The 13,688-nt window shown below is 40.1% G+C and overlaps 1 protein-coding gene across 1 annotated transcript in view; it reads right to left on the bottom strand.

Moving 5' to 3' along the window:
* Nucleotides 1-12,891: 12,891 nt before the first annotated feature.
* Nucleotides 12,892-13,688, bottom strand: part of LOC147436638 (indole-3-pyruvate monooxygenase YUCCA2-like) — a 2,315-nt gene continuing 1,518 nt past the window's right edge. Inside the window, exons 2-4 of the mRNA XM_086488199.1 lie at nt 13,604-13,688; nt 13,349-13,471; nt 12,892-13,222 (exon numbers count right to left, since the gene is read on the bottom strand). The exon at nt 13,604-13,688 is cut by the window's right edge and continues 164 nt beyond it. Of these exons, the coding sequence (XP_086344325.1) occupies nt 13,052-13,222; nt 13,349-13,471; nt 13,604-13,688 (379 nt within the window). The 3' untranslated portion in view covers nt 12,892-13,051. The remainder of the gene's footprint in view (nt 13,223-13,348; nt 13,472-13,603) is intronic.

Genomic DNA, 13,688 nt, shown 5'->3' with positions numbered 1-13,688 from the left:
TGTGGATGATACAACCTGTAACCTTTGCTTTCAGCACTATAACCAACAAAAATACATATGACATCCTTATCATCCAATTTTCTGCGCTGCACTTGTGGCACCAAAGCATATGCCAAACAGCCAAAAATACGCATGTGCTCAATAGAAGGCTTTCTATCATGCCATGCTTCATATGGAGTAATAGATTGCAAAGTTTTCGTAGGACACTTGTTAAGTACATAAGTGGCACACATGATGGCCTCAAGCCAAAAAGAATGCGGCAAAGCTTGACTTTTGACCATACATCCTGCCATTTCCGTCAGTGACCTGTTTTTCTTCTCAGCAACACCATTTTGCTGAGGTGTATAAGGCACTGTACATTGGTGTTTTATCCCACGACTAGCTAGAAATGGATTGAATTCATGAGACATACTCCCCCCCTCGATCGGAATGGAGGGTGCCCATAGTACATTTCGAGACTTTTTCAGCCATAGCCAGAAATTGTTTGAAGCACATAAAAACTTCGGAATTCGCTTTAAGCGGAAATACACATGCATGCCTGGAGTAATCATCAATGAAAGTGACAAAGTACAGGAAATTGCCCAAGGACGGAGTTTGCATGGGCCCACAAACATCACTATGCACAAGCTGCAACCTGCATGTGGCCCGAACTGAACCATCCTTTGGAAATTTAGCACGCTGCATCTTACCCAAAATACAGCCTTTACAAACATATTTGACAGGTGCTTCAAGAGGCAGCAGAGAAGCAACCATATCAGATTTCTGCAAACGCAACAAACTGGCAAAAACCAAAATGTGCATGCCAAAGTTTTGCATCTAAAATAGCCCTTGAATCTGCAATAGCATTTGCAAAATTTTGTCCACACTTGTCATACAAAGTGAGCTTATATAGCCCATGGCACAGAAGCCCAGATGCAACAATTTCATCACCAACACTGAGATCATGAACTGTACATCTGTCATCCACAAATTTGACTACAAGTCCAAGTCTAGCAAGTGCGGATACAGACAAGAGATTCTTCTTGATCCCAGGTACATAAAGTGCATCAACAAGTGTGAAAGAACTACCATTAGTAGCAGTAAGCACAATCTTTCCAACTCCCTGAACTAGATAAGAGGCGTTGTTGGCACAAGTGACTGAATTCCCACGAGGGACAGACTCGAGAGATGTAACAATTCACGATGTGAGGTAATGTGCTTTGTAGCACCACTGTCGAAATACCACACATGTGAATCTACAGCAAGAAAAGCATGCATCATGAACATCAGGATTGTAAGTGCACTCTGCGCTAAAAGCCCATTCTGCATCAACATCAGCATTACAATCTCCTTTCACAGAAGACTCAACAATGGTTGCATTTGTAGTGGAACCAGCATTTGCAGTGGAACCACCTCTTTGGCCTTCAACTTAGGACACAACTTGATCAAGTGATCATTAGCTTTACAATAATGGCAACGCATCTTCTTTTTTCCCTTATCACCAGAATTGCCAGACAAAGTGCTGCCAGCAGAAGCATTAAGAACAAAATTTTTTCCACTCGCAGCAGAACCATAAGAAGTGGTTGCATTGTTGTTACCACCCTTTCTTTGAGAACCAGTAAAAGACTGTTCAACTGTGACTCTTGCAACAGCAATGTGCATAATGCCTCAAACTTGACAACTTCAGGATTTCCTTGGGTCATAAGTCTCCAAGTACTAGCAAAAGTCTGGTAAGAATATGGTAAGGCATCAAGAACAGTCTGCACAAGGGAACTATCTGAAATAACTTCACCTACAAAAATAAGTTGCTCATTGATATCCTTGAAACTAGCAAGGAAAGTGTCCATATCATCTTCCTCATTCATAATCTTTGACTCCAGCTCTTTACGCAGCAAAGCAATTTTAGCTTCATTGCGACTTGCATAGAGACCAGCCAAAATATCCCAAGCCTGTTTTGCAGATTTTGTTGAACGGATGTGAGGAACAATGGTGCGCTTCACAGACAACGCAATCAATGCATGAGCCTGCGCATCCTTCACATCACAACGAGCTTGTTCTGCCGTAGGCAAAACAACTCTAACATCAGCAATCCTTGCAGCAAGACCTACAACATCCTCAACATCGCCTACATCCTCAGAACCAGGACGTACATCAATGCCCTGCACAATGTTCCAGACACCCTTTGACACAAGAACATGTTGCATCATATAAGCCCACATAGGGTAGTTGTCCCCATCCAACCTCTTCTCAGCAGCAAACATCTTGAACACATCTGTGTTGTTGTTGTTAGCCATGGTAAATGCTGCACCTGATGTGAAATCTGACCAAAAATAGGAGAAACGGAGCGGGAACAACCTGTGCTATATAGCACAAACCGTAGAAGACTATAAGGCACCTGTTATGCAGAAAAGGCACTGACAGAAATTCTGCACAAAATGACAAAATAGCCTGTGCAGTACTACTTGTAGTGGAAACAGAGGCCGAAATGAGCCCAAATCAAAATTCTGAGCAGACGGAACTCTAAAAGCTTACCCGAAGTATTTGTCGACCTGCGAACGCTTGCCAAAGCTCACTGAAATCGGAGAAAGTGAGCAGGCGTGTACTGGAGCAGCTGGCGACTAAGCCTGAGAGGACGCAACCTGCTCTGATACCAATTGTTGGAATTAGGGTTGCAGAGAAACGCACACAGCTTGGAGAAGACGAAGGAAGCTCAAGGCACACAACAGAGAGTGTATTACTTAGTGTGCTATGGAAAGATAGATAGCCCTAGAGTGATGGGCGTATATACAATGCTCGGGGGAAAAAACCTCCTAAAGAGGGAAAAAATGCCTCGGCGGTCCTAGTGTGTTCACACACATCACTACCACATGTATATGCTAAAAAAAACTGTGATTGCTTTCCATCCTTGCTTCTTATCCTTGAATGCTGATTGAAGATGAGCAAGAGCTCAACTTCTCCTTGTTGACCACCTTTGTTAACATGTCTGCAGGATTTTCACTTGTATGCACCTTTCCTAGCTTTAGCTGTCCCTCTTCCAAAAGAGTGCGTATGAAGTGATATCTCACCTCAATGTGCTTTGTCCTTGAATAAAAAGCTGAGTTCTTTGCAAGATGGATAGCGCTTTGGCTATCACTGTACAAGATAGAACTGTCTTGTTTGAATCCAAGCTCTTCTAAGTATCTGTGAAGCCACATAATTTCTTTGCTTGCCTCCGTCATTGCTACATACTCTACTTCCGTGGTAGAAAGTGAGACCACTTTCTGATGCTGGAAGGTATGCTATCAACGACACTTACAAAGGATGAAAGAGAGGAGTTCAAATGTGTGCTAAGGAAGTTTCCTAGGCTTTTTGCTAAAGACTACACCGATGTGCGTGGAGTAGATGCTGTTCAACACAAAATTGAGTTGAAGCCAGAGGCCACACCTAAGGCTCAGAAGCTACGAAGGCTAGGAGTCATCAAGGAGCAGGCTTTACTCAAGGAGGTAAGAAAGCTTCTAGCAGCAGGGTTCATTTATCCAGTGGAGAATTCAGAGTGGGTCTCTCCTGTTGTTGTCACTCCTAAGAAGAACGGCAAGTGGAGGGTGTGTGTGGATTATCGTCCACTCAATGAGGCAACAAAAAGAGATCACTTTCCCCTCCCATTCCAGGATGAGATACTAAATGAGGTAGCTGGTCATGAGAAGTACACTGTGTGCGATGGCTACTCGGGTTACTTTCAAATAGGTATCGCATTGGAGGATCAATTGAAAACAACCTTTATCACTCCTTGGGGTTGTTATGCTTTTAGAGTCATGCCATTTGGCCTGACAAATGCTCCTGCAACTTTCCAACGCTTCATGAACATGGTGTTTCAAGCATTCTTTGGAAAGTCCATTAGGGTTTTTATTGATGATTTTTGCATTTATAGCTCAAAATCATTGCATCTACAAAGGGTAGAAGAAGGTTGAAAGAAGCTCTATGACATGGGAGGTCAACTCAACCCCGACAAGTGTCACATAGCTGAGGATGAAGTGATCTTGCTTGGTCACAAGGTTTCCTATAAAGGCATTGAGGTGGATCCTTCAAAGGCAAAGGCTCTTATTGAGCTCCCATCACCGAAGAGTCTTAAGGAGGTCATCTCTTTCATTCAGAAGGTGAAGTATATGTCACGCTTCATTCACTTAGCCTCGGAGTTGCTTCATCCTTTGCAAAAGTTGACACAACAAGTAGAATTTGCATGGTCTGATGAGCTTGAAGAGTATTTTTGTAACATTAAAGTCATTTTGTCAGAGCTACCAACACTCATGCCTCCTTGTTGGGAGTACACATTCTTTGTTAGCTCTAGTGTTGGAAGGGAAACAATTGGTGCTGTGTTGCTACAACAAGATCCCCACAGTACAAGGATGCGACCCATCTACTTTGCTAGTAGGGTCATGAATGCTTTGGAGAGAGACTACACAGAAGCAGAACTCATGATGCTTTCTCTCATGTTTGCGGTGAGAAAGTTTAGATCCTACCTACTACCAAAACCTTTTGTAATTCTCACTGCAGAAAATTTGTTCCCTTGGGTGTCATCTCAAATGAATCTTAGTACTAGGATCTCAAAGTGGATTATGGAGTTGCAAGAGTTCCAATACTCTTTCAAGGTAGAAGATAGTGTGCGTGCACAATTGGCAGGGATTCTCACTTATAGGGTACATGAGAAGGAAATTAAGGTGCCTCAAGTAAAGACCCTACCATTGCCACCACCAAAAAGTATTCCCAATGCTTTTACCTTGTTCTTTGATGGAGCTTTTCGACGAGCCACAGAAAAAGCAGGGGGAGGGCTAGTGTTGCTCAACCCAAGTGGAGAGGTGGTCATGAAAGAGAAGTTCAATCTACCAAGTTCAGCTAGCAACAATGAAGCAGAATATGACACTCTACTTCAAGGTTTGAAGATGTGCATTGGCCAAGGGATACAACGCCTCATGGTAAAGGGAGATGCACTTCTCATTGTTAAACAGATTTTAGGCATTTGGGCATGCAAGAATGAGAGCTTACGAACAAAAGTTCATGCCATTCGTAGATTGTTTAATCAATTTGAAGAAGTGCAACTATATCATATTCCTAGGAAACAGAATGAAGATGCTGATTTACTTGCACAACAAGCCGTTGCATGTGTAAAGAAAGAAGTGCAGGTCATCATGGTGGCGGCTGCTGTGAAGCAACCGAGGTACCAGGGATTGGAGTCATTGGCTCCCATCATTGGCTACATTTTGGAGGGTGAGTTTCCACCAGACTTCACAAAAGCTCAGAAGAGGAGACTCATGAAGAAGGCAAGCGTATATCTCTTCCTAGAAGGCTCCCTCTATCAAAAAGGGAAGGATCAAGTATGCAGAAGAGTACCAACTATTGAGGAAATTCCAGCCATTCTAAAAGGTTTGCATGAAGAGGCATGTGGTGGTCATTTTGCCCAAGAATCAACTGTGAAGAAGATTTTGCTTGCGGGGTATGTTTGGCCAAGCTTGCATGTGGATGTTCAACATTGGTGTAAAAGCTGTCACAATTGTCAGATAAATGGAAATAGAAGGTTGGTGCATGGCCCGAGGCAAATAGTGCTTGCAAATGGACCCTTTGAAAAGTGGGGCATTGATGCTATGGGTCCTCTGCCTAGGACAAAAAATGGTAAACTCTACATTCTAGTGGCTGTAGACTATATGACTAGGTGGGTGGAAGCTCAAAGTGTGGCAAGAGTGAATGAGAGGACAGTTAGCAAGTTTGTGTACACTCACATTTGTTGCAGATTTGGCACACCTTTGGAGATTGTTTCTGATAATGGTCCAGGGTTTAGGAAGGGCTTGCTCACAGAAGTTTGTGAAGAGCTTCACATTCTACATCGTCATAGCACACCATACTACCCACAGTCAAATGGTTTGGTGGAGAAGGCTAATGGTGTCATTGCAGGAATCATTAGAAAGATGGTGCAAAACAAGACAAAATTATGGGATGACTTCTTGGATGGTGCCTTGTGGGCATATCGAACCACATATAGGGAAGCCACGGAGTTCACACCATTTCACTTGGTCTATGGTCAAGAGGCTTTGCAGCCTATCGAGCTCAACATTCCAACAATGCGACTTCATGGCAAAGGAGCACAAGATGATCAAGAGGTATGGATGGATCGACTTCTTACGTTAGTGGAGCTTGAGTGGAAAAGAGAAGCAGCATACGAGTGCTACAAGAGGAAAGCCACACAAGCGAAAGAAACGCACGACAAGAAACTGAAGGACAAAGGCATCAAGGAAGGAGAGCTTGTGCTAAGGTATGACAATCGACTTGACAATCGTTTTGATGCCAAGTTTGAAACTAGATGGCAAGGGCCATACATAGTCAAGAAGGCTTTCAATTCTAGTTACTATCAGCTTATGGACTTGAATGGTAAAGTGCACTCCAGGAAGGTAAACGGGTATCGCTTGAAGCCCTATTTGAGTCGCCTTCTACCAAAGGATCTACCAAAGATCTGTCCAAAGGCCGCTGTCTCATGTAAGTATTGTTACATGAAGCATGAGTGTAACTCCAGCCAAAATTTTGAGGGGCCAAACAATGAAGATCTCGTCAAGGACTCTGAAGCACTCTCTTTGGAAAAGATGCTCTATGATGGTACATGAATATACCATCATCCTGGGGGAGGGCTAATGATAGCCGTTTTTCGGCTCTCCATAATTGCTATACTAAGTTACTCCACCCTACCAAAATCACCCAAACACTATGGCTGTCCCTACCATTTCACTGTACATAGGCGTGCGTGAGTCACGGGACTTTTCCCATATCTTCTTAAAAACCCTCAGCTAGCTAGTCACTGGGCTAGGTGAGCCAAAAAAAAATAAAAAAATAAAAAAAATAAAAAATAAAAGTATATTATGGCCTCTTTGTGTGTAAATATTTCATTGTATATATGGCCTAAATATAGGATTTTTTAATAATTATTTTGGTATTTTATTTAAATATTTCTACTTAGGTGTGTGTTTTATTAAACCTATGTACACCTTCTTTCATCCTCTTACACCATAATTATATATATATATATTTTTGCCAATATGTACATACTCTAACCTCATATTTTTCCTTTATACAAATCACTCCTACATTTTCACCCTCACCCTCGTGAAAACAAAAAATTGATTTCTACTCATTGGTTACTTTTATTATATTATTTACTTGCATACCTTTTCCTCTTTCACCCAAAATAATTCAAGGAGGGACCATATCATATGATTCCAATATCTTTCCATATCCATAACTCCTCCATATTTTTATTATTATTTTTACTCATTATTCTAACACCATGTGCTCATTGAGCTAAAGTCCATGAATAGTCCATACACTAGTCCCACCATGTATATATTTCTTTATTCACCAATAATCCTCCTCCATGCATGTGTCAAGGGCAACTTGGATGCTTTGTATTATGATATGACAAAGGAGGGGCTCACTCTTGGATGCATTGTACAAATTCAACAAAGGAGGGGTCCACTAAAAGACTTTTGCAAGCATAAAAACAGGCTTTTTGGTGAGAATTTTGGCACCTATCTCCACTCCGAATTTGGAGCAGTGGTCAAAAGAGAAAATGTAGCCCACGCTTTGAATAATCACCTCAAATTTTTTCATGATTTTTGGAGCTACCAGCGGTGAGCTATGATTTTTTGAGTGGACCCCAGTCTGCCCACTTTTTTCACAAGTAGCCCATAGTCTTCTCTCACCTCTTTCCACACTTCTACACACACACACACACACACACACATTTCTCTCAATCCCTCACTCAAACCTGCACCTTCAATGGTTTCTCTCACCTTCTTCACCATTAACCTCCCCACTTACTCCCATAGCTCTCATATGAGCTCTCCATGTACATACACCATCTCTATGCCTCTCTCTATTACTTCCAAAGTACAATTCCATCTTACCCCTTATATATATACATAAATTCAGCATGTGTACCATGATTAACCTCTGCAAATCAAGAGATATCATCAACGGAATTACCTTTTTCATCCCGATAATCAACCTTGGTGGCGGTGGCGTAAAGAAGGGAAGACGAAGAAGAAGGTCGATAGTCATTTTGAGAACCTACACAAGTAAGTCCAAAACTTCTTCAAGCTTCACCATCACAAGGATTTTCTCACTTCATTCAACCATCTTACTTCAACCATCCACCTCATTCTACCCATTGTAAATGTAACATTAACTTTCTAGTGATTACTAACACTAACCACTAACATACTAACACAAAATAGCATTGACCTAACCATAAAAGACACCTCACCTCAAGACATGTGTATAGTAACACACACTCTCTCTCTCTCTTTCTCTCTCCTTACTGACTTTCACCTTATTTACCATCAATAATGCTCTCTTTTGAGCCCACACCCATGACTCAAGCAGACAAAGAAGGCCCGCAATGTTTTGATATTCAAAAAATTCATAATCCTGATTTGTTAGCTTGTAAATTAGGATTTCCAATAATCTTTATGAGGGGTCTCCAACCTATAAATAGGCCCCTCTCCTTCTTGTAAAACAACCTCCAACATCTCACATAACACCCCAACACTCTATGCGTGAGGAGAGACTTAGGTGTAGCAACCACTTGTGAGCTTCACTCTTGGAGTGAGAGAAGCCTTCAAGCTACACATTGCAAGTGAGAGAGCACGAGTTCCTCAAATCTCAAAACCACTATTGTATATGCTCCTTCATCATCAATAAATTGAGGTTTGGTGCATCAAAGGCGTGATTCGACGTTCAAATCTTCGTCCTTCCATTTGTGCAATACGGTTTGGTGAATTCAAGGTGACTTGTGTATTTTGAATTTCTATCGGTTGATCTTGATTTTAGAAAGTGTTTTAGTGTGTTTTTCATTGCCAATTTTGTGTCCATTGTAAGAGGGTATTGTGGTGAGAGGTCTCCCACACCCTAAGACAGTGTGTGTGTGTTTTGGCAATGTTTTAGCAATCACTAAGCATTGAGTGAGTTTTGTACAAGTTCTACGATAGCATCATAGCGAACCATCTCCATTTGCAAGTCACAAATAAGGTATTACGCAAGATCCTTTCCTCTCTCTCTTCCCTTTTCTCTAGCTCTCTCTGGTCCATTTCGTGTGTGTCTTGGTGTGAGGTTGTTTGTGTGCGTTGTGTGGTGCATCTTCTTGGTTGTGCCAAAATCTCTCTTGCGTCCTAGTTCGCATACCATAACTAGGTGGTGCCCCTATCTTGTTTGGGTTTGGCTGTGGGTTTGTTGTTGTGTTGTGCTTGTGGTTGCCCCAGCCCCAATTGAGCAGCACGGGAGCCTTGAGGGGTGTTTAGAGGTCGCCTCTCTTGTTGCCCGCCCCGGACCGCCTCAATATGCCTCCAACCGTGAAGACATAGCCCGTAGTGCTCCTTTGAGTATCTTTGTCACCTGCCATGTCTGCATCAACATACCCTTGAAGAAAAATATTAGTTCCTCCAAAATACAAAGCATTTGTTGTTGTCCCTTTTAGATACCTAAGTATCCACTTCACAGCTTGCCAATGCTCTTTACCTGGGTTGTCCATGAACCTACTCACAACTCCCACTGCATGTGCAATGTTTGGCCTTGTCCAGACCATAGCATACATTAGAGAACGTACCGCTGCAGCATATGGAACTTTAGACATATAGGTTATCTCCTCCCGTGTCTTTGGACACATATCCTTCGTTAGTTTAAAGTGACCAACCAAAGGTGTAGAAACTGGTTTTTCATTTTGCATTGCAAACCTTTCTAGTACCTTCTTGATGTAATCCTCTTGAGATAGCTTTATTGTCTTCTTCGTCCTGTCCCTTGATATTTTCATACCAAGTATCCTCTTTGCAGCACCTAAATCTTTCATTGAAAAAGATTTAGACAGCTCCTCTTTTAGGTCTTTGATGTCCTGGATGTTAGCACTTTCAATCAACATGTCATCAACATACAACATTAGGATGATGAATTTCCCATCTACCAAATGCTTCGTGTAACACAGTGATCCGAGTTGCATCTTATGAATCCATGATCCAACATCCATCGATCAAACTTCAAGTACCATTGTCTAGATGCTTGATTTAAACCATACAAGCTCTTCTTTACCTCTAAATTTTGGCCGTGAAAATTTTGGTTTCCGACAAGTGATTTTTCTTCACGCACCATGGCTTCTCCTCATAATGGGAGCCTTAAAAATGTGCACTTTTACCACAAAAAATTACAAGGGGTAAATCAGGCTCCATACTTAACAACACCCTCTTGTTTGACATACAAAATGCTTTTAGCTTGGAATGTTACAAAGGCCTTGCTTAACCAACTGAGTATCATCTTTCTCATACCAAGCACAAGGAGATTGCTTCAATCCATATAAAGTTTTCTTTCATTTTCACACATTCTTTTCTTGTCCTTTCGTGACAAAACCAAACTGCTATGTTACATATATTCCTCAAATATATCACCATTCAAGAAAGCCGTAAAAATGCCTAATTGATGTACATTCAATCCAAAATATGCCACCAATGTACATAGAATAGTAGTCATACAATAAGTGGGAGAAAAAGTATCTTCATAGTAGTCATACAATAAGTGGGAGAAAATGTATCTTCATAGTCAATGCATTTCTACTATGCATCCGGCTTATGTTTTAACTTTTAAATCCACTTCGTACCAATGGCCTTTTTGCAAGAGGCAAATCACATGAAAGTCCATGTTCCAATTCCTATAAGTGCATCATATTTTGATTGCATTACAATTATCCATTTTTTTGAATTTTGTGCTTCATCAAGAGAAAGAGGTTCTTCTTCATCACATAAACTAGAAACAACCAAATCATAACAATTTGATCTTATGATGCATGGCAAGAACCTAAACAAGAATCATTAGAGAGAGATGCATCCAATTTACTGCAAGGCAAAGTATGCACTAGCTATTTTGGCATACCCCTAGCCTCTTCATTCTCATCCCTTTCCACATCATGTACACTTGCATTAGTAATAGGCTGATCTATAACATTTTCCAAAACCTCTTTAGGCTGTACATTCACCTCATTGAAACTTACATTCAAGTTTCCACTCTAAAAAAGAAGCAATAATTTAATGTCTTGTGAGTTTACGCATTTGTTTTTTGGTGCATGTTTACAAAGGTTGAACACAATATTCCACAAATAAAACATCTCTTGAAACCAAGATATGCTTTGTTTGCAGATGGTATAACATGTAACCTTTACTTTTGGGAACGCATCCACAATCTTTGTTTGCAAATGGTATAACCAAAAACCTTTGCTTTCAAGAACAATAACAAAAAAGAAAACATTTGATAGCCTTATCATCCAATTTTTTGTGATGCTTTTGTGGCACCAAAGGATAAGATAAGTTACAACCAAAAATGGGCGTGTGATTAATAGATGGCTTTCTATCATTCCATGATTCATAAGGAGTCGTAGAATACAAAGATTTAGTAGGAAACATGCTAAGTACATAGATCACACACATGATAGACTCAAGCCCAAATGAATGTGGTAAAGCTTGACTCTTCTAAACCACGACAATCAGTATCCCAAACACTCTCAGGTAAAAAAATCTAACACGCTTTGATAAAATCTCTCTCCATGCTTCATTTCCTCTCGGATAAAAAAATCAAACACCCTTTGATGAACTCACTCTCTCTCTCTCTCTCTCTCTCTCTCTCTCTCTCTCTCTCTCTCTCTCCTTCATTTTGAAGTCTCTCCTCCCATTTAATAAATATCTTAGACAAATTAATAGCATCAAATAAACGATTTTTTTTTTCATTTGAGAAGTGCTGAAATGGCATATATAGTTTTTAATATTTTACTTAATCTTAACTCGATACAAATGCAGCTAACAAAGCACTCTAGTTTCTTAAGAGAGGTTGAGGAGAAGAAGAAAGAATTTTGTGAAGAGGAGGGGATGATCTATGTACATGCTTATTTAGGCTATATATGGTCTTAGAATAGTCCAACTCAGAGAACTTTACATGTCAAACATGTGGATGATGTATTTTCTAGTCATTGTACTCTCGTGGATGACATGTTTCTCAGTGGACCAAGTGAAATATATACGTTGAATTAAAGGTTGAGTTAATCGCCTCTTTTGAAATGTCAAATAGGGGCTTTTGCATCAATATTTGGGCATACATTTTAAGTGGGATGATGGAGATATTGCTTCTAATCCCATGCATATAGATTTAAATATTAGTCTTCATGATGCTAGAGATTGTTTTGATGTCACCCTCTATCAATTGGTTGCATGATTTATGTCTGCATGACAAGCCCAGATAGTCAATATGCAATTTCAAAGGTGAGTAGAGTTGTACACAAACAAGGGTCTATGCATTGGAAGGAAACGAAGAAAATATTTTTTACTACTTGAGTGGTAGTATTTGCCGCTAGATTTGCATGCTTTCTCAAAATCGAATATGGTTGGTTTCTATGACCCACACATGTCCACTACTAGTTTTCACTTCATGCATGTCGTAGCTCTTGCACATCCTGGTTGAGTAAGAAGCAGCCTAAATGGGATACTTCTAGTTGTTAGGCTAAGTACATGGTAGCTTTCACAACTACTATGATTGACTACATTTGGCTCAGATGTGCCTTATGACTAAGAATTAGTATTGATTTTATATTGAGACCCTTTTGGATTTAATACCTATGGTTTCAATTGCTAGTAATGTTTGGTTACCAAAACTTTTCATGAGATGCAACCCAAGTTGAAACTTAGCTAGGGATAATGTACCATGCACAATTAAAATGATTCAGGAATGCATTGATAAAAACATAGCAGAGTATATTCTAAAAAAATGAGGATTGATTACCACATTAGCAACTTTTTACTAGACTAGCTTCATCCTTGATGTTCACATGCTTCCATTAGGTGTTGAACATGTTGCCCTAAAAACTTTGTCAATCATATCTAAAACAGGTACCGATAATGAGATTTGAAGAGATCTACATTGTCCTAAATTGCTTGTAAGTTCCATTAAACAATGCTATCATGATTCATTGACTACGTCGTACTCTGATTACAAAGTCTTTCTGTTATGACCGTTAAAACATAATCATGAGCTAATATCCAAATTGTGTTTTGATATGTTGAGCTATTTGTTGAGCTTCTAGTTTGGACCCAAGGAGTCCTCTTCCGGACATTCCCACCACATATATGCCATTCTTTCCCTTCAGACCATCCACAGGAAGTGATTTTGGTAACCCATGAGAGTCAAATTGATCATCTTCGCCCTGCCAAAGAAATGTGCACTCAATTTTAGAATCTTGTTTTTAATAAAATGTAGTTATGTTTTATATATGAGACATTATTCCTTTTTTAATATCCGTGCAAGTTGCTCTTAAAGGATCTATACTTACTATCAACCAATCCTTAACATTGCTCCTATAGCCAGTGGCCAAGATTATTGCATCATATTCCTTATAATGGCCATCACAAAAGTTTGCACCATGAGATGTAAATGACTCAATAGCAGGATGAACCTACAAAGAATAAAAATCCAAATTATTTTAAAATTTGAAGAATAGATTATTAGATAAACACATAACTTAAATTTCAAGTCAACCATAAAGTTTTCCAATAATAGGTAATAGGAAAATGTGAAAGCTACATACCTCAATGGATCCATCCTTGACGAGACAAAGAGTACCAATATCAAGCACAGGGGTTCTTCGAGTGTGTATCTTGTAGGCAATGGGG

This window comes from Adiantum capillus-veneris, chromosome 18, assembly GCF_014529385.1.
Source record: "Adiantum capillus-veneris isolate H3 chromosome 18, ASM1452938v2, whole genome shotgun sequence".
NCBI lineage: Eukaryota > Viridiplantae > Streptophyta > Polypodiopsida > Polypodiales > Pteridaceae > Adiantum > Adiantum capillus-veneris.
The sequence above is the reverse complement of the archived record's forward strand: the minus strand, read 5'-3'. Positions and strand labels throughout refer to the sequence as shown.